The sequence below is a fragment of the Excalfactoria chinensis genome, chromosome Z (genome assembly GCF_039878825.1).
Source record: "Excalfactoria chinensis isolate bCotChi1 chromosome Z, bCotChi1.hap2, whole genome shotgun sequence".
NCBI classification, from domain to species: Eukaryota; Metazoa; Chordata; class Aves; order Galliformes; family Phasianidae; genus Excalfactoria; species Excalfactoria chinensis.
Genome location: NC_092857.1, coordinates 11651119 through 11678391, shown reverse-complemented (window position 1 = coordinate 11678391; position 27273 = coordinate 11651119). Strand labels below are relative to the sequence as shown.

Below are 27273 nucleotides of genomic sequence, written 5' to 3'. Positions count from 1 at the left end.
CTGCTGGGCACCACTGGCTGCTGAAGTATCTTCTGCAACTGTGCCCTGACAAAACCCTGACGCTAAAGCCGCACAGTATGACCAGGGAGAAACTGAAATCCTCAGCCCTGGAAAACCATAACCACCGCTCCTCCGGCTGAGCATGAGCACAGCTCCAGCCTTGGGCTCAGAACGCCGCAGGCAGCGCTGCCCACGCGCAGGCCGGGGGCACCAGGTGCCATGAGCAGCCGCACCCCGAGGGCAGGCCCGAGGGTGCTGCCTCCCGCCTGGGCAGCCGCGCCGCTGGGCGATGCGCGGCGCAGGCTCCTCCCGCAGGCAGCCCGCCAGGCCCTCTCCTCCATCCCTCCTTCCCTCCCTCTCCCTGCCTGCTCCATCCCTCCTTCCTGTCGGCGCTGCGCACTGCTGCCCGCCGGAGCTGGGCCGCCCGGGATCGCGCCGCGGGCATTGCGCACACCCCCGCGGCATGAGGCCGCCGCAGGGCAGGGCGAGGCGGCGGCGGGTGAGTGCCGGACCCGGTCCGAGCGGCTTTCGCCGGCGGCGCCGCCGCGCGGGGGGCTGCGCTCACACCTGGGAGGGGGCCGCGCCGGGAAGCGCCCCCCGCCTCCCTCCACCCGCCTCGAGGAGGGGCGAATGGCGGCGGGGAGGGAGCGGGGGGGCCGCAGGGGGCGAAGCGGCGCGGCTGTGGGTGGCTGTGGGTGGCGAGCCCCGCGCTACGCTGCCTTCCCGCAGTGCCTCCGGGCGAAGGGGCACGGAGCTCCCGCTGTGCCGGCGGCGCCTCGCAGGGCCGCGTCCCCCGCGTTGGCCGGTACTCGGGCGGGGGACAGGTGGCGGCGGGGCCGGGGGCGCGGCGGGTGCGGACTCCCCCGGGGGAGAGCGGCGGGGAAGGCAGCCGCTGCCTGGAGCCGGCGATTATAAAGAGGCTGTGTTGTGTCAACAGCTCATTCTGCTGGCCGGCAAGTTGGTGGGTTCAAGGACCGAGAAGTGGGTAAATATTTATGCCTCTTCTTGCGTGACTTTTATTTATCATTTATTACTATTATTATTTAAAGTAGCATCTTAATAAAAAATAAAAGAAACAAGACTTTAGGAGGGAAATGCAGAGTCCTTTCTGCGGCCAGGAGCATCCGGACGCACCTCTCACGCTGGGGGTGGCACGGCAGTGTCAGCTCACCGCCTCTATTTTAAGGGATTGAATTTATGGTGCCTTTAGAGAGCGTGCTTAAAAAAAGATCACCCTAAGTCTTTAAGGTGATTCTGGAAGAAACGTCATTCCCGTGTTTCAACTCAGTGTGAACAGAGCATGTTGTGCTGGCATGCTGGGTGCTGCTCCGGTAAGAATTAGCAATAGATGGGGTTTTCTGTTTCCTAAGTGTAAATGCCAGAGGACTTTGCTGTAAATGGGAATCAGACTTCGGATAAGTATTGAAATCTGCTTGTATCTGGGGTGTAGGAACTCTCCCTTTGATTCTCTAATCCAGACATGTGTGCTTGAAATTTCTGTTGCAAAAACAGTCAGATATTCATTTTCCACAACCAAGTTTGCCATGTTGTGTTAAATTCCTTCAGGAATTTAACATCACATCATACAGCACACAGGGAATGGTTAGCTTTCTTCTTAACATGAAGTTTGGCTTGTTACTTATGCACGGTGATGTGACTTGTTTGACATCACACCTGAATGTCTTTTCTGCTTTTTTTTCTTGTTGTCTTTAAATTCTTCTTAAACCCTAAGCATGTAGCTTGGACCCTGACGGTTAATCAATTTTAGCAGGTCTGTTAGCTGTGTGAAAGATGAGGGTCCATATCATGCTATATTCCCTCTAATGGAGCAGTGTATTGTTTTCTGTTGTTTTGTTGGTGCACATATGTTTTATTAATACAGCTTTGTGCATCCTGTGGGGGAAAATGCATAAACTTGTCAATTCGCAAATAGTCTGCTTGTTCTTAACTTCTCGACCATTGTATGCTACAAATATTGTGGTGAGAAAGATAAGCACTGAATTCCGTTTGTTTTTGGTGATAAAGGACAGCAAGCACTCCTGGATTGGGCCCCAGTGACTCAAAATTAAAACTGTGATGAATGAAGGATTAGGATGTGGGAAAGGCAGAAGCAAATGCAGGGAGAAGTACCGAGTGAATGGTGCCATGCTGCCTCTGGTTGCTGTTGCTGAGCCACGGCTGCCAGCTGTTAGCTGGGCAGGCGTCTGCAGGTCTCTGCTGAGAGGTCTGCTTAGACTGCAGAGAACAGCTTAGCATCAGGAGGCTCCGGGTCTGCAGGGATGTGTATCTAAACCAGAGGATGATGGAGACGTCCACAAATCAAGAGCTTAAAGATCACTGCCTTGGAGCTGCTTTAGAATACAGCTATCAGATAGCAGAAGACCTGATTTGTTTGCTTTTTCTTTCTGTTTACTCAGTCTTCACATCCTTTCATCTTATCACTGTTTTACCTATTGAAACTTTTATCAGCGTTATTAAGGGATAAGGATTTCCATTGTGCACTGTCCAAACATACCTTTTCAGTCACTTAGAGTAACTGGTGGCAAGCACTATCAGGGGAGTTAGATTGTGCAAAATTCCCTTACAGGTGTGCTGAGGGAAGGGAGAAATGTAACCTTTAGGTGAGGGCATGCTTGTAGACTTGCCACTGTGGAATGGGCAGGAGCAGCCATATGGGTGGAGATGCTCTCCAAGAAAGAAAAACTTATTTCACAGGTGGTAAAGTTGTTCCTGCAACTTTAGCACTGAGCTCTTGGGGCTTTGATTTTCACATGCTGGATAAGTTACCATCATGAAGTCTGGTCTGTTTCATCATCACATGCAGCCTAGGCTTACTCTAAGAACTTTAGTAAACATAATAGATATATACATGGATTTATTTATACATCTTTATGTGTAATGCTATAGCAGAGTCTGCACTATTGATAAGAAGCAGCTCTGTTAGAGCATGAATTGTTTAATCTGGTGGGTGCCTGAAAGCAAGGTTTGGTGCCACAAGAGCTGATGTATTTAAGCAGAAGGGTTGATGTATGCTGGTAAGAATTATACCTGAAAAATTAAATGGTCCTTCAAGTAAAATATGTCTGGCAGTCTTAAACAATGGAGATTTTTATAGATCCTGACTCTATCTTACAGAGTGCAGCGCATCACAAGGATGATGCAGATGGATTATGTTTTTCTGCAAATGACTCAGTAAATGATGTGACCAGGTAAATGAGGCTTTTTTCCAGTTACGCTATGTGTTAGTGCTCAGGGGAAAGCAGAGCATGCTAAATTCAACCATGCTGCTGTGTAACCCAAGGAATGTTCATACATTTGCTAGTTGAAAACTGCAATCATGCACATTTTTGAAAGTCAGATTATATTACCTTGTAATGAGCTTACTAGAGCTGTCGAAATAAAAAAGACAGAGATCTCCTAGAAGGAGTCCAGTGGATGGCCACAGAGATGATAAAGGGCCTGGCACGTCTCCTGTATAAGGAAAGGCTGAGTGACCCGGGCTTGTTCAACCTGGGTAAAAGAGGATGGAGGGGTGGGGGGGTCTGATAAATGTTTATAAGTATCTAAACGGAGGTGGGAGGCAAATGGATGAGGCCAGGCTCTTGGTGGTACGCAGTGATAGGATGAGGAGCAATGGGCTAAAACTTGAACACAGGAAGTTCAATAGTAACTTGCAGAAGAACTTCTTTATGGTAAGGGGCAGTGCAGCACTGGAACAGACTGCCCAGAGGGGTTATGGAATCTCCTAAAGAAATATTGAAGACCTGTCTGGGCATCTACCTGCATGATTTTTTGTTGGGTACCTGCTTTAGCAGCGGGGTTGGACTCAGTGATCTCTTGAGTTCCCTTCCAAATCCTGCGAGTCTGTGATTCTGTGAATGTCAGCTTTCAGGGAAAATGCAAAAAGGAAATCAGGAAGCTTTGGTTTTGTTCCATTTTCAATAATACAGATAGTTGTAACAAAAATACTGAGATCTTATGTTGAAACTGATGTTGAAATGCAGAGTTGACTTCAGTGGAGGGGTGTTTTTTAGAAGTACAAGGAAGACTTGATGAAGGAGATGTAAAGATAACTTGCTTAAGTAAGTATCTTAAGATGATGTATGTTACTCTGGATTAGACATCAGTCCATGCCCACTGAACTGTGGAGAACAGGTGCAGAAATCAATTTTACTGCTGTTAACAAAACTGACTAGATTTACCTGCAGTGGTTTTGTATTTTAGTGTGCCTTTTCTCCTGATATTGAGTTACAAACCCTTTTTGACTGTTAAGCATCTAATTTCTGTCTAAAAATAAGAAAAGTAAGCTACTTTCTTCTAGATAAGGCATGAGAAGTGATTATGCCCAAAGGCCAGTTCATGTACTTCACTCCATAAGCAGCTTAATATAAAATATATGAGTAATCCCTGGGAGCAGGGCCTGGAGCCCGTGGTCATCCAGTCCTCCCTCACAAGGACACAGAGTTCTGCTCTGAGTCAGAGGTTATTGAAGTCATGAGGAGAAATGCTATCTACAGAAAGACTGGGGAAATCTCCATCCTGGCTCATCTCTTTATCTCTAACATGGTCATAGATGCTCCCCACCCCAGAGCATGTTCTACAGTCATCAGGCCACCCCAGCAAGTATAACATTACTACAGCTTTCTTTTCTTGGCTGCTTTTTTGGGAGACCTCATGCTGGATGGCTGTATGTGACCTGTTCTGTGAACATTTTATTGGTTGGCTTAGGTGAGAAAATAATTGCCTTGTGAATTTTGAGCATGTAAGTGTTAGGCAGGTGTTCTGGTCTTATCAAACTTGAGATCATCTGCATATATACATGTTGATGCTTATGTAATTTATCATCTATCTCCTCCTCTCCTTTTTTTTTTGTTTTGTTTTTGTTTTTTCTCTCCCCATTAATATTTAGCTGCAGCTAAATGGGATTTTGGAGCATGTTGTTTTAGGTCTGTGCATCGCAAATTCTGATTTTATATGTGCTTAAATGTCTCCAGGGATTGCTTCCAGAATCTTCTGGATTTCTTCCAGACTCATTACTATGGCAGTGGTGAGGGCCATATAAATTCCTAGATGGCTAGAGCTGCTTTCTTACCCACCTTTATAGGGTAGGGGACAGCTTGAATGCCAGAAACCCACAAAAAACAAAGATTCCCTTGTTCCTTGGCTACTTTGCTTACTGAATTATAAACCAACAGATATTAAATAGAATTAATGATACCTAGCAGTTTCAAACTCTGGGTAAAGCTTTTTGAAGTAACCACCAGGCTATTGCTGATCACTGCTGTTTTCCCTACTCTGGTTAGCATGTAATTCCTGGATTTACAGGTGATGGGAGCCCTCCAGGTGTGTGACTGTGAGGTCCTTGCCCTTATAAGAAACAGGAGCTTGTAGCAGGGTCTTTTGCCCCTTCACTGCTGCCTGCCTTTCCCTACTGTTCTCTTGAGTCACTCCTAGAAGTGAATTTCACTGCAAGAAGAAAACGCTTCAACTAAATATAGCTTCTAACCCATTGGTATGAATGCTGGTCAGGGTGTAAGGTTTTGAAGGGCATATGTCTCCCCTGCTTTCCATGCACTGTCAGTAGCTGGCACTTGAGTGATGACAAAGACTGTTGCTACAACAGAAGCAGCCTTCGCTTATCCCATAGACAGAGAACTGCTGAGTTGTCACTGTGGAGTCCAAATTATGCCTTTTACCTCAGGGAGCACAAGTTATAAAAGCATGTGTCCTGAAAACAAGGATGGCACTGTAGCAGCTCCCTGCTCCTCTGCCTCACTTCTGTCAAGCCAAAAAGCAGAGCATGGGCAGCTCATGTTGCCAGCTTACTGCGGGGGTAGCAGGATGGTTTCCCTGTCTCTTGGGCCACATGTGTCTGTGAACAGAGTCTTTTCTCTCTTGTAAACCTAAGAATTGAGGGGAATCATCCTTCAAAACCAGATAATACAGCATACTGGCCAGCCTCAGCCAGTGGAAGTCTTCAGTAGCTGAAGGCGGACTTTGGTTTGTTTTTATGCTTCAGTGTCTTCCAGGTCAGACAAAAAATTTCACTGTTATAGTATAATTGATTAGAGCATTATTGTGGGGCTTCAGGTGCACTGGTAATAGCTTCAGTAGTTTTAACTTCATACCAAGGTGGCCTGGTTTGTAGCACAGGATCATGGAATTTATGTATAGCAGTGTGTTTGTACTCTAGATAGTAAATGCTATCTGAAAAGTATGTGGGAATGTTTCTTGTGCCTTTTTTATTTTTATTGTTATTATAGAAGTTGCTTAACAGTGTAATAAGAGCATAAGTTACAGAGGTGGTAAAAAATGTTCTGCTTAGGCACACTCTGTTTTACTTCTGGGCCTCAACCATCTAAACTAGTTTTGTTCCATGAATAAATTAACAAATTCCCTTCAAGAGGAGATGCAGGCTCTTTTGACTGGGCAGCACTGTTAGACATTTGCTGTGGATGGTGTGGATGTCACCTGTCACAACCTTGACTAGCATGATGAACTGAGCAAGCCAGCTCTTTCCCAGCTGGCTTTGTTCCCTCAAATACTCCTCGTGTTGTTCCCTTGGCCATGCAATACATTTCAGCCTAAAGATTTTAATCTACTTTCTCTTTATTGGGAGCACTTTGAGCAGCTCTCAAAAAGCTGGTTTGGAGCCAGACTCTGACTTGGCCACATGTCATGAAGTAGCCTAGGCCAGTCTTTGTTGTGATAGGCCTAAGCACCTTGAAGGCAATCCAGCCTGCCACATTTAGGTTGAGTCTGAGATTGTGTCTCTAATGCAGTCCATCAGGGCAGTTTATCTACTTCTCTGGTATTGATGGTTTCTATGAAGTTGCATTTTGTGTTACTTGGTTGTTTGGGACTGCTACTACAATTGCATGTATCTTGGAGAACCCAGAGGGCTGGCAAATTTGAACAAGCAAGAGAGGAAGCATGGCTCTACTCAGTGTGGGCCTGGCTTGGAAAGGCAGCTGCCTTCTGGGGCAGTCTGGCAATATTTGTCTAATTCTGGCAGCTCTCCTTCCTCTCAGATCAGGGCTCATGCTGTCATCCAGAAGCTCTTTTGCCAAGGCATCTCTGTCACTTGCCTTGGGAATTAACCCTGTTTGTATGGCTGACTATGGGTTTGAACCAGGTGATCTAATGGCCTCCCCTGACTATAAAATCAGTAAGGATAGAGCTACAAAATATCTTTCTCAAGTAATTGGTTTTAATAGTACTGCTTACATCAAGTAAACTTCAAGAGAAAATTGTGTGGTCCGTATTACAGGTTGGGCTTCTGTGGCCCAAAGGTGAATATAAGTTTGAACTACAACTAATTTTCACAGTGTTTTATGTTTTGAATGAAGTTCATCATCTGCAGCAGAAGAGAGATTTGACCTCCATGATTTTACAGCTACTCTTGAGCTCAAACTAAGAAGATAAGCTTTTAATACTTAATCCTATGTGGAGTTCTGAGAAAGAGACAACTTCAGTGTTGTCTTGAGCTAGCTGTAACAAGTACCAAAGTACTGTGTGTGTGAGTTGCATATACTTGTCACGCGCTTCTTGTACTTCGGTTAAGGTTTCTGCTGGTAATGAGGATAATAATATCTGTTCCCTAGAGTCAACCTGTTCCTCTTCCTTTTCCCCTCCTTCTCCTGCTCCGTACTCCAGCAAAGGTCATAGCCATGAGAAGTCTTTAGTACACAGGTCTCCAGGCACGTAACTCATAATTCATCTGCTAGAATAGCATTGTCACAGTTCCCAATATAGAACGGCCTTCTCCTCCAAACTGAATGTGATTGGCCGACTTCTCTGAAATGCTAGGAATTTTTCAAAAGAAGATATTTTTGGTCCTGTGTTACTACACGTTTCAAATGATGGAACTGGTGTGGATGTGAATCCAGCAATTTGCCATGTGACTGTTATTTTAAATCTTACCTCAAAATTGATAGTTCATCCACTGTATAGTGTCTTCCCTCAGTGTTAAAACAGTTACACGATCTGTGGGATTTTTATGCTAATCTGGGCTGATGTTAGTGTAATATGAACCTGAAACTTAAATTTTGAAATACTTGTGCTAAGACCATTTTTAGGATTATTTTCAGGAATGCATCTGGTCTTATCTTTAAGATTTCAAGCAGCTCATCCAGTCCTTGGAAAGCTTTGCCAATGCCAATTTACTTCATTTAAAAAACAACAACAAAAAAAAAGAAAACAACAAAGCAACACTTTTTAGTGATGGTCTGCTATATGGCATTGTCTTTTGTATCTCATATTTCACAGACTATGTTTAAGCCTTTCTTCTTTGAATTGAGAATTGTGATCAAGTAACCTTGTTAAGCTAAATAGTTGTGTTATTTCAGGCTTTGCAGCAACAGATTATCTCCCAGACCAGATCTGCTCTATGTAACTTTTTCATTCGGCATGTAAACTGGCAGTACTGGATTAGCCCATTTCTATTGCCAGTGAATGTTTAGTATTTCTCTTACAGTGTTTGCTAGAATTCTGTAAGGTAGCCTCACCCATGCAGACTAAGTTGTGAGGACATTTTTTTTCAGTATATTTGAGTGATAGTAAAACTCATACTCTGAAAACTGAATATTTTCCCATTTCTTCTCCATGTTTCAACTCACAAGCAGTGCAGGTAGTGTTAATATGCCAAGTACATATCCTTGAAAATGTTGTGTTCTTTTGTTTTACCCTTTTGCTCTGCTGTGTGCTTTTTGGCTAATCAGTAAGTATCTCTGGGTTGGAGATGAGTTTGGACTGTGATTACTGCAGATTGTAATGGAAGCAAGCCCTTAGTGTTACAGTAGCTGCCTGCAGAGTTAGGTCATTGACGAACTCTGATCACTGTTAACTTTTCTCACTACACATGTAAGCACAGAAGGTGTACTTGTAATTCAGTATCTTTTCTGATGGAACTTCTTGTGAAGCAATCTTCCTCACTGATTATATATGAATCTCTTAACTCCAGGTACCTACTGTGGCTGCCTGCTTCAGCGCTCAGCTCTGCTGCACTGAAGAGTGAGGACTGAGTCCATCAAAGGCTCCTGTAGCTGAGCTCCTGCCAAAATTGCAAGTGTAAGTGTATGCATAGCTTTATTTGTAAGGTCGGATTAGTCATAGTCAGGAGCAATATGCGTATATATGTGGTTACCGAGGTTTGTTTTCTTGCGTAAATGATCACTTAGTTGTACAGCAGCCCATGGCTTTGGAATACCTTCATTTCAGAGGGCTCAGGTGATCTCTGATGGCATTTTGCTGCCTGGTTCATGGGACTTGCAAAGAAGGTTCTTCAATCTAAGCCCAGATATATGAAGGACTGTCTATTTCAAAAGTTCTTTAACAGTATTGATAATAATCAGCTCCTGTTCATCTTTTCTTTTGAGGTTAAGTGCATCAAATTTTACAATTTCTGTTGGTTTTTTTTATTTTTATATATTTTTTTATGTTACCTGTTTTATATTTTTATATATTTTATTGTTGGAGTGTTTTAATTTTCTTAATTTGAAAAAAAAAAAAAAAAGGATACTTATGTATGCACATATAAGAAATGTATATTTGATTTTTTTCAATCTCTTCTGCTGTAGCTCACAAAGACTTTCTGTATGTATATCCTAAAGCAGAATATTTATGCTCCTATGGTATATGCATTGTCACTTAAATACATTTTACAAATGTAATATTTGTGAGATACACAAATACAGCCCCTTAGTGTGATAGAATCATAGAATGGCCTGGGTTGAAAAGGACCATAAAGATCATCTGGTTTCAACCCCTCTGCTGTGTGCAGGGTCACCAACCTCCAGACCAGGCTGCCCAGAACCACATCCAGCCTGGCCTTGAATGCCTCCTGGGATGGGGCATCCACAACCTCCTTGGGCAATCTGTTCCAGTGCTTTACCAGCCTATGAGTGAAAAACTTCCTCTTAATATCTAACCTAAACTTTCCCTGTCTCAGTTTAAAACCATTCCTTCTTGTCCTATCACTGTCTAGCCTTGTAAACAGCCATTCCCCCTCTTGTTTATAGGTTCCCTTCATATATAGGAAGGCCATAACGAGGTCTCCCCACAGCCTTCTCCAAGCTAAACAAGCCCAGTTCCCTCAACCTTTCCTCATAGGAGAGGTGCTCCAGCCCTCTGATCATCTTAGCAGCCCTCCTCTGGACCCGCTCTAAGAGCTCCATGTCCTTCCTGTAGTGGGGTCACTAGGTCTGGATGCAGCACTGCAGATGGGGCCTCACAAGAACCTAATAGAGGGGGCAATCACCTTCCTCTCCCTGCTGGCCACCCCTTTTTATTGCAGCCCAGGATATAGTTGTAGAATACAGTTGCAGAATATAGACTGCAGAACTGGGAAGAGCAGAGTACTTTCCAAAGGTGTTTCAATTGTGGTGTTTCTGAATGATATGTGGGTTCTCATAACTTCCGATGACTGTGGGTGCTGGTGAGATTGGCACAAGTTTTTTAGAAGGTTCTCCAAAAAGGGAAAACAAAAGTAATATATCAGTGTTTCACGCCATGAAGTTTACATTAGATGTTTTGCAGCTCTCTGGGTTTAGACGGGTAAAGGTTTAGGAAAAGGCTTGGCTTTGTGAGTCATGTATGTATGCTATATCTGATTAAATGCATAGCGAGCAGACGTTTTCCTAAGGAACAGAAGTGTAGAGCAGAAGTAAAAATACACTGAAGCAAAATATGGGCTCCCTCTAACTGCAACGAAATATTAATGTTCCCATTAACTCCCCTTTGCAGAGTTAGATTTCCTCTTGCCTCCTGCCTTCTCCACCCCTTGTCCTGACTCTTCTCTCTGTAGCCACCAGGAAGATCACTGAGAACAGTCATACATCTCTTGTTCCCACAGTTGGACTTGCTCAGCAGTTTAGGAACAATAGCTGCTTCATTGCTGAGTCGCAAAACAAAAAAGTTAAATGTATCAGCAACAATGCATGAAAAATGGGATGAAGAGCATTCCACAGGAAGGGATTTTTTCATGCCAACACATAGGTATGTAGGATTTGTGGGATACAGAATCTAATAAGTAAGAAATTCTCCTTCTTTTGTACATCATCTGCCAGCTTAATGCTAAGAGATGTAAACAATGAGATCTACTAATAATAGCAGGAAGGAAGAATCCTGTTAAACAAAGACAGCCAAATTGGAATGATTTGTCTGTGTAAAGCCAAGGTTGTTTTTCCCTCTCTGCAGCTTGTTTTTATGCTTACCCTTGAGAAGATACAACAACAACAACAGAAGATCTTCACTAGAATAATCTTGTTTTCAAGGGAGGATTGAGGGACAAAAGACAGATCTAGATTGCAGCAGCTATAGTGATGATCATGTGAAAATGATGTGAAGATGTGAAATGAAGTAAGGTTGTGACTCAAAATTTATGATTTTTCTTATTCTACTCCTGAATCAGGTCAGGAGAAACTTGTGGAACTGACTCTCTGCGTTCCATTAGTAGCAGGCTCAATTTTCTGTGAGCTGCTTTCATTTTTAAATTAGGTGCAGCATCATTAGCCTTACAGACGCTGCTGTCTCAGCACTTGCTGGGTTATTGTCAGGGATTCAATTCACTGCATTTGCTAAATACTGAAAGGAATGTCAGAAAGCACTGCTCTGTTCTTCACAATAAAAATGATACATATGAGTCCTAGCCATCTTAACTATTATTTTAAAATGCTGAGATTTTAATGCTTTGTTTCTTTTGATGCATTTTTTTAATGTTGCAGATTTTGATCATCTGTTTGATCTCCTTACAGAGTACTTTACCGCAGTTCATTCCATCCTGAGATGCTCCATGAAACAGATGAGGATCTGTTAGTTTATATAACGCAAAAACAAGAAACTTTATAAATTAGATAAATTCAGTCAACAGATAAGATGTGAGCTTCTCACTTGGAGTACTTAAAACAAAATTTGGGAGTTTTTTTAGCATCTTTTTCACTCTCATGGACTGAGACATCTCAGTCAATGTTTGAATCAGCTTTGGAGTCATCTCACAAAAATGGAAAATAGAATCTGAACTTTGTATATGTTCGTGTTTAGCAATGTTCCATGTAAACTGAATATTTATCCTAAATTATTTGATATGGAAAGTTGTATGTTAATTTAAATGTAAAAGAATAGAATCTTGTTCCTTTGGTGCTGCAGCTAGTGCTTTCAGGTATGTTTCAGTTAAGGAAGCAACACGTGCTGGTAGAGCCGAGGGTGACATGGAGCAGTGTTCTAAAACTAGATAGCTGGCAGTGAGTCTATTTTCAGGGTGTGAAAGTTTTCTGGAGTGGGGGTAGAAAGGATAATGTGAATGAGTTGGTTTATTTTGGTTTTCTGGGTTGCCAGCTGTGCTGCTACAAGAGCTGATCCATGAGTGGACCATAAGTCAGTTGCCAAGCACCTACGGACTTTTGTGAGAGGAGCAGAGAAGAAAAAGGGAAGCAGTATAGCTTCAGACTGATGGATTTAATGTGCCAGCATATCTTCTGGGTCTGCGGCTCCAATGGTGGCTGTGACCAGCAATAGGATTAAGAGTGCCAGTACTGTTAAAGAGTGAGCAGGCCTGTGTGAGGAGCGTGGAAGTCACCATTTCCAGTAGCTGTACTACCGTGTATGTGTGCACAAGTACAGGAGTTAAATATTTATCTTTCATAGTGTAGCGGTGGTCTCTCTTGGGGCCTACAAAAGTTAATTAGGAAGGAGGCTGGCTCTGATGCTTTTCAACTGTCAATATTTGTGTTTCTGAGTACTTAAGATTAATTCCTGTGCTTTGCTGCCACAAAAGGAGACTATGCAAAAATGAGAACCTGAAGGGGAATAATTTCAGTATGTGAAATAACTACACTTTCAAAATAAATGCCAGCTGCAATGTAATTACACATGGACAAGCTTGTTCTCATAATGTTGTGATAAACTGTTGGTCTTCCTTCTTTGGAGGGGTTGGAAGGGGAATAGCAGAACGTGGATGCCAGCTTTCCTTTCCACTGCACTCATAACTAAGGAAAGCATTCGGTCATCCCAGTGGAAATGTAGCCTACCTTTGATAGCATGCTGCTCACTGTGGGAATACAAGAGTTTTAAAGACATGAGAAAAATTATTACAATGGGAATTTATCAGAAAATATAGATCTGTAGTTTCAGGAATTGCTCATTCCCTTGATTACTAAAAAATCAATTTCTTTCTCGTAAATGACTTTCATTCCTTACATTCACACTGAAAGGATATTGCATAACTGTTGCTTGTTATTCTCAATATATTATTTAATGTGAAAGTCACAGTTCAGCATTTGATCTATTTGTATACTGTTCATACACATGAAACAAGATTTCTTTGGATTCAGTTCATATTACCTTAAAAATAATTGGAATACCACAGGTTTCTCTGTAAACAAGGAAGGATTCCAACCCTCGGGTCATTGCTGGCTGTTTTTAGAAAAAACACTTTTGGAATTGCTTCAATAATTATCAGTGTTCTCTTATAAAACTAAATAGGCTTTTCCGGTGATGGAAAGAAGATTAAAGGTCATACAGTCCAAAGCAAGTTTTTGAACACTGCCAGATTAAGGAAAATGAAATCTTTCATTAATAAGGTCAACTTCTTTAAGATTTATTTGTTCACAACAGTGTATGAGTTGAAGAAAAACAGCAGGGACAACAATGACTTGCCTAAGCATTCTTTTACTGCAGTTCCTTTCGTAAAATTTGGGTGATAGTGGCCCTGCCCTTGAACCTCACATTGAATAACGTACAGCTGACAGTGTGGGCAGAGTTTTCCTCTAAAGTTGTGCTGTTCTGAGAATTACACAGATGCTAACATTGCTCTGAAAAATTGAATGTGCTTTGGAATATTGGATTAGTGTTTCATTTCAGTTACGAATCATGAAAATGCAGCAAGCCTCAGAGAAGAGGAAAATCTTGTCTATGTAATTCTGTTTGAATGGTTTTTTGAATGAATTTGATGGAAAATGTGAATAATATTGCTCATATGCATTGTCCCAGTATTAAATATAGCAAAGGTATAATGGGTGGACATAGGCATTTGTGTAAAGCAGTGTTCTATGCATATGCAAACTAATTTATGCTTTTTTTTTTGGCCAGTGTACTTGTTCCAAGCTGTGTTGTGAAGTGCAAGAATTCAAGGAAGTGTGACCGCAAGGTCACTAAATTCAGGCATATCAGGAAATGTGTGTAGCTGTATCAGATTTACGCAAATACCAAAGTAGAGTCCTTCACGTTATTGCACTATTAATTTGCCAGTTGTAGTAAGTATCAAGACGGTTTTTGAATGGGTTAAAATACTAGTGTGTAAATGACTCCTAGCAGTTTCCTTCTACTGCACAGCACAATAGCTAGAAGCTAAGTTTCTCATTGGCTAATAGTGTCCCTTAACCTTCACCCCTCCACTTTGTTCTTTGTTCAAATGATTAGGTGTTTTCCATCTGCACCTCTGTGGAAGAAGAATCTGTGCTTGTTAATTTGAGCTGGCTTCCTAAGGAAGTCAGGCATATCTGATAATGCTTTGGCTGTCCTCTTACCCCTGCCATAAACTTTGAACATGCTTCCCAGGTTCAGTTCACTTGGAATGGGAAGGTGAGGTTTCAAAATACTATGTGCGGTGTCCTTGAAGCTTTATGAAACTGTGCAGATAGATGCAGAGGCCCCACTAAGGAAGTGGCTGCAGCATGAAGTCAGCCTTCACCCTACTGCAATCCAGGCCTTTCTAGTATGCATCCTCTGATGTCTAATAAGACTTAGCATGTAAGTTTCAATCCATGATAATATTTTCCTAATATGTAATAGCAATAAATCATGCCCAAGCTTGCAGATATCCCAAAAGCATTTAATCTATTTTTGGTACTATTAGGGTTCACTGTGTTCATCAGAAGAATTTGTTTTCTTTTGTTACCATCTGGAAAACAGAGCTGTGTTCCTAGTAGCAATGGACGTTCTTGTAGTTAACAATGTATTTGGTAGTAATTGATACAAGCAGACTCCTCCAAATTCAGGACTAGAACACCTGATTTTTGTTTGGAAGTGTCTTTGTTCTTCTCACATCTGATGCGTTGGGAGCATCAGATGCAACATGTGGGGTGGGGGGCCTCTCTTGGTGTGTGTGCTGAGCAAGACATGGCAGATAACTCTGGAGGACTAGAAGTTCCTACAAAGGAACTAGAAGTTAGCCTACAAATTAATTGAAAGCAGGAACTATTCAATGAGAACACAAAGCAAAGTGTACAGGATACATGCTTAGCTTGAAAATCCCCCAAATACCATCTAATGTGTTCTGTTTACGTTGTGGTAAAAATGAGCCATAGATTCCTACAGCATCTCTTTGCTTTATTTTGACCTTTCAGTACACTGCTCTGCCTGACTAGTGTATCATTGCCCTTTCCTGTTTCCAGCCTGGTTGTCCCAGAAGGAATATTCTTCTCAATGCTATCTGTAAGCCACATAGTTTGATCTTGTGTGTGAGCCTTATTTTTTCATAACAACGGGTCTTACATTGTACTTCCCAATCCTTTTCAAGACTGTTTCCATTGCTATGATCAAGCCATTTGACATCCATTTCACCTGTGTGTTTTCATTTCTTTTTAAGGCCATATCTTCAGGGTATCAGGTTTTGTACATAAATCTATGTTGTGATGTCAAAGAAGTACTAACTGCTTTACTGAAATCAGCCTTGGACTGTGATACTTGTTCATGACTTTCTTCATCAAATGTCTTCAAACCATCCTCATCTGTGCCCTATGCAGAATGTCTGTATCACTTTTCTCACATCAGGAAATCCTTTTCAGAGAGTTTTCTCTCATCTCCTTGCCAGGTGGGGATGCTTTCTCTTACTGATTTTCTGCTTTGAAGTATCCACCAGTGCTCTCAATCTGCAGCTCCCTTAGTTGCATTTCCATTGTTCAGGAATGAGAAACTGGTAACAGTGAGAAGTGACTGCAGCTGCTGTGTTGTCCTTGAGACTCTGAGCCAGGTGAAATGACTGTCTCCAGCAGTCTTTGTAAAATCTCTGGCTATTTAGACAGTGCTGGTGACCAGCAGCTTTCAAAGGGAGTTTGTGAAAGCATTGATCATTGAGCTGAGCTGGTGAGTTGCGTCCTGACATCCTCCTCCACCTTGCAGAGCAGGAGCATCCTGGAGTGGCTTCCCAGCACTTCTGAGATGCTGCTGCTGTTCAGCAGCCAGAGGAAGTGGTGAGGAGGGAGTTTTTCACTCACACTTGGCAGAAACAACAGCACACCAAAATATGTCTGAGAGGACAAATTATATGGCCCTGTGCCCTCCTGCGCATTAGTTGTGTAATATCTTAATACTCCTTGCTTATTTTTCTTCTGCTTCAGATTAGGAGGCTACACTGGTGCAGATAGGCAACTTGAATTATTTCATCAGCTTTCCAAAAGAGAGCTAGCGAATTCTTAAGTTAATTCCTCAGAACTGGGGAAAGCCAGATTCCCAGATGGGCTTCAGCTTTCATTTATAAACAATTTTTAGTGATTCATGTCCTGCAAATCTTTTATAACAGGGAATGCTGCCACATTATAAAACAGAAAGGGAAAGCTTTCATTCAGATTGTTAAAGAGAGATTTTTCTCTCAAGTCTGGTAATTTTTTTTTAAGGAGGTAGAAGAGTGTACAATGTTGAAAAATAGCCCAAGCCTCTCAAATGAATCTTATTAATTCTACTTCTCCTTTTTATATTACTCAGCTATCTCTAGAGTCAAAGACTGAGGGCTTTGGGGTCAGCAAAGCTGTTTTAAAGAAAGCCACTTCATCCTCTGTTTTTGTCTTCATTGTCTTTACTGTCAGCTGCACTGGCAATTTGCTTTATTTCCCAGAAATGTGTACTTCTGGCATGGATTTTAGATAGGGGAATTTTTTCAGAGTTTTCTGTTGGCGGTTGTAGCATGTGGATGTGTAACTTGATCTGTGCTTGCGGATATAGGAGCATTGTCTCTCACTTTGGAGATTAAATTAATATCTTTGTCTGGGAAAAAAAAAAAAATTCAAAGCCAAGTAAAAGGAATGCACTCCACCTGCTAAGCAGAATATTTTTCCACTAGCAGTAAGACTTTGATCTTGGCACCTTCATTTCTGCCTGGAGACATTTAAGATGATGGTTATTCAGTGTCTCTGGAAATACAGCCTGACATCAGTCTCTACAATTTTTATTTATTTATTTATTTATTTGTGCTATCCTATGCAATCATTTTCCTCAAGAGCATTTATTGTTCTGTTTTTTTGGTAAATTATTTTGATGATAACTTTAATGATGGAAAAAAAAAAAAAAACAAACAAACCCAAAATATAACTAGAGATAATTTATTGATGTACAGATTTATTACACTGATCACGTTTATTATGTATGATCTCATCTAGTACTCTCCACTTATGTTTTCTGTGAGCCTTCTGGGTAGGTTCTTTTTTTTAACCTTTTATGTACCTGCATGTGGTTCACAAAAATGGGTATGAAAAGTGTGACCACTGAACCTCAATTCATCAATTATTAAACCAGATCTGCAGCATTGCGATTGGCATATCAGACTGCCAGCAGGAAGCAGGCCAGAAAGGCTTTTTGATATTTTTTTTTTCAGTCAGTTTTGTTTGTTTGTGTTCAGAGTGGTTTCTAAGCACTTGACAATGAAATACATTCTGAGACCAGAAAACACAAAAATACATTTTTTTTGTTTTGTTTTGTTTTTTTTTCCTTTATAACTTCTTAATAGAACTTTGAAGAAGTCTTCTACTTCAGGAACTAAACTGTTGCAGCTGACTAAGAAATACTTTCTTTTACTTTAAAGAGAATCAAGCAAATTATCAGCTATGTTTTAAAATATTAGACAGAAGCAGTAAAACCCAGAAATACACAGTAAAAAACACAGTTAGCAGGAGGGATTGCAGCTATTTCATGTTTTCCCTTTTGCATGGTGAGGTTGGTGAGGCTGGGAATGTGTCAGAGTGTCACTGTCAGACTTTTGGTGCTCTGCTTGTTTTCTGTTCTTGTGACAGAACCCTTAACGTTTACAGATGAAAAGATTTTGAAGGAAAGATGTCCACAGATATTTTCCCAGACACATATTGTTGAACTGGAAGTATCATCTCCTCTTTGTTGTCTGTCTGGTCTGCCAGTAGGTATACTGCATGCCTCACAACATCCTTAGAAGTCCACAGTTAGCATTAATTTGTTTGTTGGCTGGCTTGAAGTTGTTTCCCCAGTGTGCGTGCACGCATACCCTTAATTTTGTTTTAAATTGGGGCCATCATCCACTGACTTCAGTGACTAGGAATCTGGATCTATTTGTCCATCTTTAGCTTAGCTGCATTAAAAAAGTGAACTAAAATGACTTCTTTCTGGCTATGGGGACCAATTCCACACAATAGAGCCCTGAGCAGAAGTCAGAACATCCCCGTGTACTGTAGCTTTCAACAAAGTTATTTTGGAATCTTATTTTTAGCAATTGATCTTAAATATGGGCAGTTTATATGCCAAAACCTTTGCTGCTGGTATGGCACAAATTTGCATGGATGTGTCTTTTAAATACATGCACAGTGTTCCTTGTGAGCATAGAATTATGGAAGGCTTTTTCCTTATTTTAAAATTGGACAAGTGAAAGACCTTTACAAGAAAGTTCATTATGAATAATTCTGCTGTGCAAGTCTACTCACGCTAAGTCAGGAGGTTTGCAGCCCATTGGAGGATGAGGATGAAGTCTGAAGTGCTAGACAAACAGCTACGTGGCAGCTATATACTGCAGTATCCGGGGCTGGATCACAAACTGCAATTGAGTCAACATGGTCTGAACACTGAGAGAAAAGCAAATATGTCAAGGCCTGTGTAAACACATACTACTCAAAGGTTTGCCTTAGGAAAGTTCTTTCATTGTGCTTGGTAATGTTCAAGGCTTTAGGGGACAGAAATACTTTTGAATCTGAGTACAGCAGGTTTGGTCCACAAAGATATATTCCAGGAATTATCACAAATCTAGAAATGGGAACTGGCAAATAGTGAGTTTTTAAGGGAGGAACTAGTGGAGACCTGATTCCAGTTGTCTTCTGTGTAGGAAGTTGCTGTAAGTCAGATGAAAAACTGAGCTTTATTTTCTGGAGGAACAACAGAGTAGTGTTCTTGAAATGGAGCAAGAGATAGTTGTGATGCAGTTGGGAAACACCAACAGTGGTGCCAGTGAAGTGACATGATGAAGGGTGATGGGACTGTTATGGGATGTCCTGTTGCTGATGGATTTTAATATTGACATCTGTTATGAAAGGTTTAGCTGCAGTTGTTCTTTCCAGTGAAGAGACTGGATTTAACACTAACATCCCCCCCCCCCCCCATCTCATTTTAAAAAGGTGCAGACCTAAAACTGAGCAGCAGCTGCTCCTGTTGCACTCCAGCATAAGGTTTTGACTTCCCCTAACAGCACTGATGCCTCATGTCCTAAATTTGTATCTCTTATCCTTATGTTGCCCTATGCCGTAACAGTGTATCTACTTAGAGGTTTAACAGCTTTTCATTACTCTGCACTGTAAGGGGAAACTTCCGCATCTCATTAGCCTGGAACAGGTGAAGGGCAGCTTTCTCCCAAAGAAAGGGTACTTTCTATTTTAAAATTACCTCAGTTATTTTGTAACTTTGTAATTAAAACAAGCCTATTGATGGGGATCTTTTCTCCTGACAAATGGCATTCAATTATTGGATATGAGTCTTTGATTTGGCAGCTTTTCAGCGAGCTCGAAAGTGTATATGAGAAGATGAGAGCCAGGGAATCTACACTTCTTGGGAAGGATTGTGGTGTACAAGCTAATTGTCATGCTTTGCATGGAAGCACATAACTTTCCTTTGGTGCCTGTCTTATTCTGAAACAGAAACTAAAACTGCTTGATTTAGGAGAAGGTGGTTTTATTCAAACTTCTTGGAATTCACTGTTAAAATGTTAAAGCATCCACACAGCATCCAAAGTACATATTATAAGAAAGCAGAAAAGCATGCTTTTTGAACTACACACAGGCACGTGTAGCTGCTGACTGCCTCAGAAACCTGGCATGACCAAACAGGTTCTGCACAGTCACATAGAGCTGTGTGTTTAGAAAGTGAGTTCTTCAGGGTTTAATTAACTTCACAGTGCACAGTAGTTTTCTCTGCTTCAGGTGCTATTGGTGCTTTCCCTTATTTATTATTTTTTTTCATGCGTGTGTGTGTGTTCTGTCCCTGGTTTCTGCAAGCTAGCAGGATGCTGTCTACTAATTTTGATGTAAAACTTGAAGTTTTGCTTATGGACTTTATTACAGACCTGAAATGGCCCTATAAGAAATGCTGTAAGTACTTGCAAACAGTCAGTTGTAATTCACATATGCTTATTGTGTGGAAGTCAGTTGTTTTGTTTGTGTTAACTCCTGGGTCTGTCAGAGCAGTCTTCAGATTCCTGATGAAGTGAGAGGTTTGTGAAAGAGTTTAAACCTGGAGCTTACATCATGGCTTTCCATGAGTAATGTGGACAAATATGATACGAAGCCCTCAAGGGATGCCAACATGTAGTGGGCGCTTCTGGCACTGACAGCATTATGTTTTAAGTGCTGGCAGGTTCTTAATTAGTCCTTTACGTGGATTTGTCTACTTCTGATTTGGCCCTGAACAAGTTGCATGGCATGGTTATTCCAGTTTAAGAATGTATGAAAACAAAAATTTGGGACTCACTTGAGAATATGATGAAAATAGAATAAGTTTTAGGGGTATTTCTTCTCTCCAAATATAACATTGACCTTTACTACAGAATCTCTCTTAGCTCCAGCTCTGCCTATGCCATTCCCTCAGCCTGTTTGCTTCAGACCAAAAGAAAGCAGTAGCTACTTGTGAACAGCTCTGGATTATCTGAAGTAATGCTGCTACACTTCTCCTAACATGGTGCACACAAATTGATGGGGAGCACAGAAGTCTTTGTGGAATTCACAGGTCTCCTGTAAGGGAGTCCTTCTTAAATAATAGTAATAATAGTAATAAAGGTGTCTGTATTGAAAGATGAAGGAGCACACATCTAGCTTTGGAAGAGACTTCAGGGGTTGGATGGTTTTCCAGCTCATACTACTTTTGAAAGAGCTGGCCTGCAGCGTTATAAAATTGTTCTGAAGGAGAGAGTGTCTCAGCTCTATTCCTGTGTGAAAATAAGCTAGCTCCTTCTTGTCTCTGTTGGTGTGAAAAAGCTCCCTGGTACATGAGAATTGTGGTCTCTGAAAAGCTAAGGTTTTTGAAGCTTTCAGGTGATTTGGGAGACAGTGCTTCAGGGATAGGTTGAGCTTGAGCAAAAGCTTTCCTGAAGTTTTCTTTTTGAGAACTGAAACTGATGTCTGAAGTGTGGGTGGAACTGAATGTGTTCCTCTGTTTTTTATGAGCATACCTTTGCAAAACATGCAACCCATTTATCTTCAAGAAGACATTAAATATAATATTCTAGATGATTTTTGCCTTAAGGTCAACGTTTACAGCAGCAAGTATCCAGTGACACAGAAGTGGCTTTTTGTTTTTGATTTTGCTCTAGAAATTATTATTTAGCAGATTATTGAACCAGCAACCCTCAGTTAATCAGTTTTGGTTCTGGCATCTCATAGGTTTGAATGGCAAGAATATGAAGAATTATCAGAGCGAAAAGAAAATCAGATAATCAGACAAACTACTCTGGTCTCTTAGACCCTTACTCCAAATGGGAGACACTTGCAATGGTGGTACTCAGGACCTTCTGTAAATGTGACATACAATCTATATTGATAAATACCTGTTCTAGGAGAGAGCACTGCAATGTCTGTTCTGTCTGGCATGAGATGGTCCTGAAGGAGCTCTGTGTACAGTTGTATTTTCCATATGTGTGAATCCTGAAGTTATCTATCTTTGAAATACCTTTCTGAAAAAGTGTGCATCAGGGAGTGGCTGGGACAGTGAAAAAGGTTTGCTTGCTAGTCAGAGAAAAGAAAGGCAGTAACGCACCTGGTGGCATCACTGGAAAAGAAAAATAGATGGAACAAAAAGTAGTATTTATGTGGTGGTGGCAGCTCTGGAATTTCAAAAGAGTTTATTTATTTATTTATTTATTTATTTATTTATTTTCAATTTTAGAACTGACCAGCTCCTTAGAAGATGATGTTTGTTCCTACTTGAAGCTGCCGTCTGGGAAACAGAAGAAGAATGTGGACGAATTCAAACCTCCGCTGTCTTTTAGCACTAGCTATTTTATGTTTAGCAAGCTTAGTGCAGAGTCGAGAGAGCGGTGAGCATGTTGTTACGTAATTCACTAGTTCCATTTTTTTTTTTTTTGGTTGTTTCTCTCTACTGGCACTGCTTAATTATGGTGCCTTCCTACTTTATGAGCATCCAGAAATTGCCACCACTGTGATCCCACGCTATCCTTAAGACAGAAGCACCGCCAGGCCTGGTCTCTATTCCAGCAGCCATTAATATCTTGTTAATCAGCATAAGGCTGGGTTTTAAATTACCCATAATGCAGCTGTGATAGCCTGCATGTGTAGTTGGTGTAGATGTCTGCATTGAGGCCATCCTGCTGTCTGTGTCAGCTGTTTGTGACAGTTTCACACATTATCATTAATTGCCCATCTATCATTAATTGTCCTCCATGTGGGACAATGGAAAACAAAAACTCATTAGGTTTATCATCAATGCTTGCGGTTTTGCCATTGGCCCAAAGCCTGCTTATTAGGCCAGTCTAGGAATGGGTTTTGTGGAGACAGCTGCCCATCTCATGAACAAATATAAATCCAGATTTTCTGTACTTGTAGAAATCCTTCTAGTAGTCTGTGGCTGTCTATGATCAGGCACACTCAAAAATCTTGCAGTGGTTTTAAAATACTGTCCAGAAATATGTGCAGTAAATATGCAAACATAATGCCTACAGGTGCAAATCATAGTAGTTGTTTTACAGCTGGTCATTTATGACTGCCATTTGTGACTGTAGTTCTTATACAATTCCAGGTTCTCAAGGGGACCCCCAGAATTTAAAATGTGTCACACACAATTTACGTAAAATGGTCTGTACTTGGGATATCTCATCTAAAAGAAGACATGGACAAACTGAGTTTTGTTACACTACAAAGTAAGTTCCTTACCTACCTGACTGCAAAATGCTAAGCTGTGATTAATGTATAGTTATACCTCAGTCTCTGTCCATGAAATTCATAATGCTTTTTTACCTCTAAAAGTCTGCCTGCCGGTTGTCCTCCAGTGGTGCTCTCCACAGTCACTGTTAACTCAGGCAATGGCAGGGTTTCTGATGAAGTTGTTTTTTTCACACTAACAATTCTCCTGCCAAAATCTCCTCCTTGATCTCTTCAAAGAGCTGGAAGATGCTCTCTTTTACTCAGAGTTCTCTGTGTGTCTGCCTAGACCTTACTCAGAGTTTTCATAAGGGACGTCTTCATACCAGGTTCAATCCAAAAGGAAATAATAGTTGGAAGAAGCAGATCCTGATACTATGTGCCAACAAGGTAGAATTCATAAACATCAAGATTTACATGTGGAAAAACATTAAGAATCTCTTGGTGGTTGTCTTATAACCTATTTAAATTTTAAGCTGTCTGGAGAACAGTTTATCAGAGATAATATAAAAACAAGTCCACAAATTCGGTAGCCTTTCTGAAGTGAATACAAGTTGAAAATTTCAAAAAACATGAAGAAAACAGAATCTTTAGTATGTTTTTCACTAAGGAAACTACATGTGCAATTCCCTGTGCTGTGGGCCTGCCAAATACTTATCATGTGCTAGGATTGAGTTCAAATCATTTTTGTATCTTGATCCTTCTCCCAGTCCAGACATTTGCACTCTTTTTTTTTCCTGTTACTTCTGCAGGCAGCCCAAACTTTTCCTTGGGGTCTCAGGGCTTGGCTGCACTTCTTCCACCTACATGCTTGATTTCTTTGTTTAGTTATTATTCCTGCATTGCCAGCTATTATTTCTATACAAAAATCGTGTATATGTGATGATTTGGCCAGAGATCATGAGTGCAGAGTTCACAAGGTACTGTCCTCATGACAACAACAATCATGTAGCTGCTTCTGTTCTTCCTTAACAGAACAGAGCAGGGTTGGGTCCCCAAAGCAGAGACTGATGGCTGAGCTTCATGCAGACCTCCCATAGGGAAAGAAATTTTGTTTTTCATTTGCCCAAACATCCTCTAATGATGTTTCAGCACAGAATAGGAATGGCCTTTCTGAGCACTCAGGTCTCAACTGGCCTTCACTAGTCCAGAGTCTTTTGTGTGAATCAGGAAAGTTCAACCCAAGCTCTTGACTCCAACAGATAGGAGTTCCAGTGTCCTGTTCCAGTTCATAAGTGAGTAATAATCTCTCAGCAGGAAGTCTGGCATTGTTCTCATCATTTTCCTTCCTCCTATCATTGCCTCAAGAGGAAGATTTGGATTTTTCCAAACTTTTTTTTCCTTTCTAGTTGCATATCAATGATTATGAGCAAAGGGACTTGACCCATGCATTGTTGTTTTATGTATGTATCTACGACCTTTAGACAAAGGCCAGATCACATTGTGCTGAGCACTGCACAAACACTGTGCAGACTGCATTTCCATCTGGAATCTCAGTAGTTCTCTCCCCTGCACTCTGTTCTTCCCTTGCTAGCTGATTTGTTTTGAGGTGGGGTCACAGGTAGATGAACGTACTGTTTGCTATCCCACTGGAACGAAATTGAGAGAGATGGCATCAGGAAATGTAAGGAAGAAACTGTTGAGGTTTTTTTTTGTGTGTTGTTTTGTTTTTTTTTAATTTAAATTGTTTTGAAATACTGTTTCTTGGCAACTGTAGGTTTTAGAAATGTGTCTCTGCACATTGTTTTCAGTCAGTTTTTCACTTTGAGGTGTTCTCTTAACAACTGGATGGCCACACTATACAACTAGTGCATGGTCTACCACTGTGATAGAAGTGGCTTGAAGGAAAAAGAGTGTTTATTAATCTGATGCTAATCAAAGCCCCTGCAAGTCCTTCACAGACATATCTGATGCAGAGTTCTGTTTGTTACATTTCAGAGATTTGTGTTTTGTTAGTATCCTACATGTATGTCTTAACTTGTCTTAACTTCCTATCAGCTGAAATACCTGATTAATTCTCTTTATCTTTTCAGTGACCACCTTCCAAGGTGTTTTAAAACTAAGGAGAAAAGAGTCGAGATTCCAGTCCCAGAGAGCTCCACCACCGTGAAAATAACCACATACAGCATTTCTGGAACAGCCTTTGCTACTAGACACTTTGAAATTAACAAGAAAGACATCTGTAAGTGTCAGGTTTCAGACTTTAATAATATGTATAAAATACTGTAAATGTAGATGCTTGCATTTTTCTTTGTCAGTGTTACTGTATATAGAATGTTAATGAGTCCATATGAATCTAGCCATACATAGTGGGTTGTTATTTCTCCTCCCTCAGGGGAAAAAAAAAAAAAAAAAAGAACCCTGGAACCCTTCATCACAGAGAAATTAAGGGCAGAGTGTGAGGAGGAAACAAAGCCCAGTGTTGTTAGCTCCTGCTAATCACTCTGTGTTCTTGTTTTCTTTGCTGCAAATTAGAAAGGATTTGTAGAATGTTTACTGGTTTGCATTCTACATGGAGCATAAAGTCCATTTGATCAGACTTGACTGGGAGAAGGCAGATTAAAATTCCTAGTGCCTGTTCTCCCTTCTTAAATACCGAACCAGTGCAGAATTAAGTTGTTTATTCCCGCTACTAGGCTATGTTTTAAGATCAATTATATCGAGTCATTCATGAAAGGCTTGTATTTTCTTAATATATACTGAAGTTGTCCATTCCATTTAAATTTATATGAAACTCAGCAAAGACATCAATGCTTGGCACTTTTGCTTCATCCTATTGAAGTCATAGTTTAATAAAATACTTGTTCCTACTGCCTTTCTCTGAAAGGTGGAAGGAAGCAAGAAAGCATCTGTAGGTTGAGGCAGTGGTGCCCTACACTAAGTTGCTTCCTACCTTGATAACAGTACTGTGGCTTGCTTGGCACTGAGGAAATTTCACTGATCTTGGTGTCCAGTGTTCAAAGGGAGATCCCTATTTAATATTTATACCCATCACCTCTCTGCTTCGAGTTCCAAGTGTGTGTTCTTCCAGGTTTTCTGTAACTATATTGAAACTATAACAGTCACCCAACACCACTGCCATGTAATCAGTGGTTCTAGCTATTGGCATTATGTTGTGTATTTCCAACTCCACTGTTTGCTATCAGTCAGGTTTAATAGCACTGGCTGCTTCCAAGTGTTCCTTACAGAAGCAGAACTTGAACTAGTAGACAGCTAATTTTTCCTTCATCTTACATCTTCTGGTTCTTCTTCACTTCCAGCAGCAACTTCATTGATCATCCCAGCTTCTCAGCTGTAAGATGAAGATTGAAACTAGCAATCTGCCACAGTTACTCATAATTTAGTCTTTGGTTCTGGCTAGCCTCCATATTCTTTAATGCAGCCAAAATCTGAACTCAATAGCCCTTCTTAGCGCAGTTTTCTCCTCCATTGAGAGCTGCTAGGCAACGTGAACAAAAGAGAACTGAAAAATATGTGCAGAATGGACTGGGTTCTCCAGCATCTGTCTGACTCAAGGCAGGAGGACCCCTTCAGGTTCCTCACAAGACATCCCGGGTAGCATGTTAATCACTCTGAACATATTGCAAGCTCTCAGAGCCTTGGCCAGGACCCAAGCTGGATAAATCATGCATTTTAAAAACTAGATTTATCCTACACCAGGCCCAATTCCATCTGAACTGCTATAAACCTTGCCTCTCAGCCTCTTGTTTCACCACTATCCATTTGTAGAAGAGATGCTTCTGTTTAATCTCCCTATCATGTCTCTATCACCATGTCATGCCTTCCCTGTTTCTTGTATCTTAAAATCGTATTCCTCATGATCCTCTCCAGAGCCTCATATGAGCTTCCGTGCTGTGCTTCTGCTCTCCTACCTCTCTGCTCTCACTTTTGTTGAGTCACCTATTACATGCTTTTTTTCTAAAGCCCTCTTTTTTCTTTGGTGGATTTTACATCCTCCTCCCTTCTTGTATGCTTATGTACACTTCAGTTCTATAGTACACTTTACCTCTGTGGCATGGAGTGAAAGTTGTGAAAGATACAGTGCCTGCCTTACTACACGTTAGGAAGAGTCAGTTCATGATCACTGAATTACAAGTCTGCAAGAAACTGCTACCTGGTGACTCATCAGCACCTGTGCTGTCTTCAGCACTTTTCTGCTTAAGTAATGACAAAGCACATCTTGTTC

General features: G+C 41.2%; 1 protein-coding gene across 3 annotated transcripts in view; it reads left to right on the top strand.

The window, feature by feature from the left end:
* Nucleotides 1–368: 368 nt before the first annotated feature.
* LOC140263846 (leukemia inhibitory factor receptor-like) overlaps nucleotides 369–27273 on the top strand; it is a 50934-nt gene continuing 24029 nt past the window's right edge. Inside the window, exons 1-5 of one of the 3 annotated variants that reach the window (XM_072359127.1) lie at nucleotides 369–499; nucleotides 8963–9069; nucleotides 22096–22246; nucleotides 22966–23086; nucleotides 25121–25269. In XM_072359127.1, the coding sequence (XP_072215228.1) occupies nucleotides 22165–22246; nucleotides 22966–23086; nucleotides 25121–25269 (352 nt within the window). In that variant the 5' untranslated portion in view covers nucleotides 369–499; nucleotides 8963–9069; nucleotides 22096–22164. Of the gene's footprint in view, nucleotides 500–878; nucleotides 986–8962; nucleotides 9070–22095; nucleotides 22247–22965; nucleotides 23087–25120; nucleotides 25270–27273 lie in introns of those variants that run through there. The other 2 variants (XM_072359129.1, XM_072359130.1) reach the window with 2 other exon arrangements.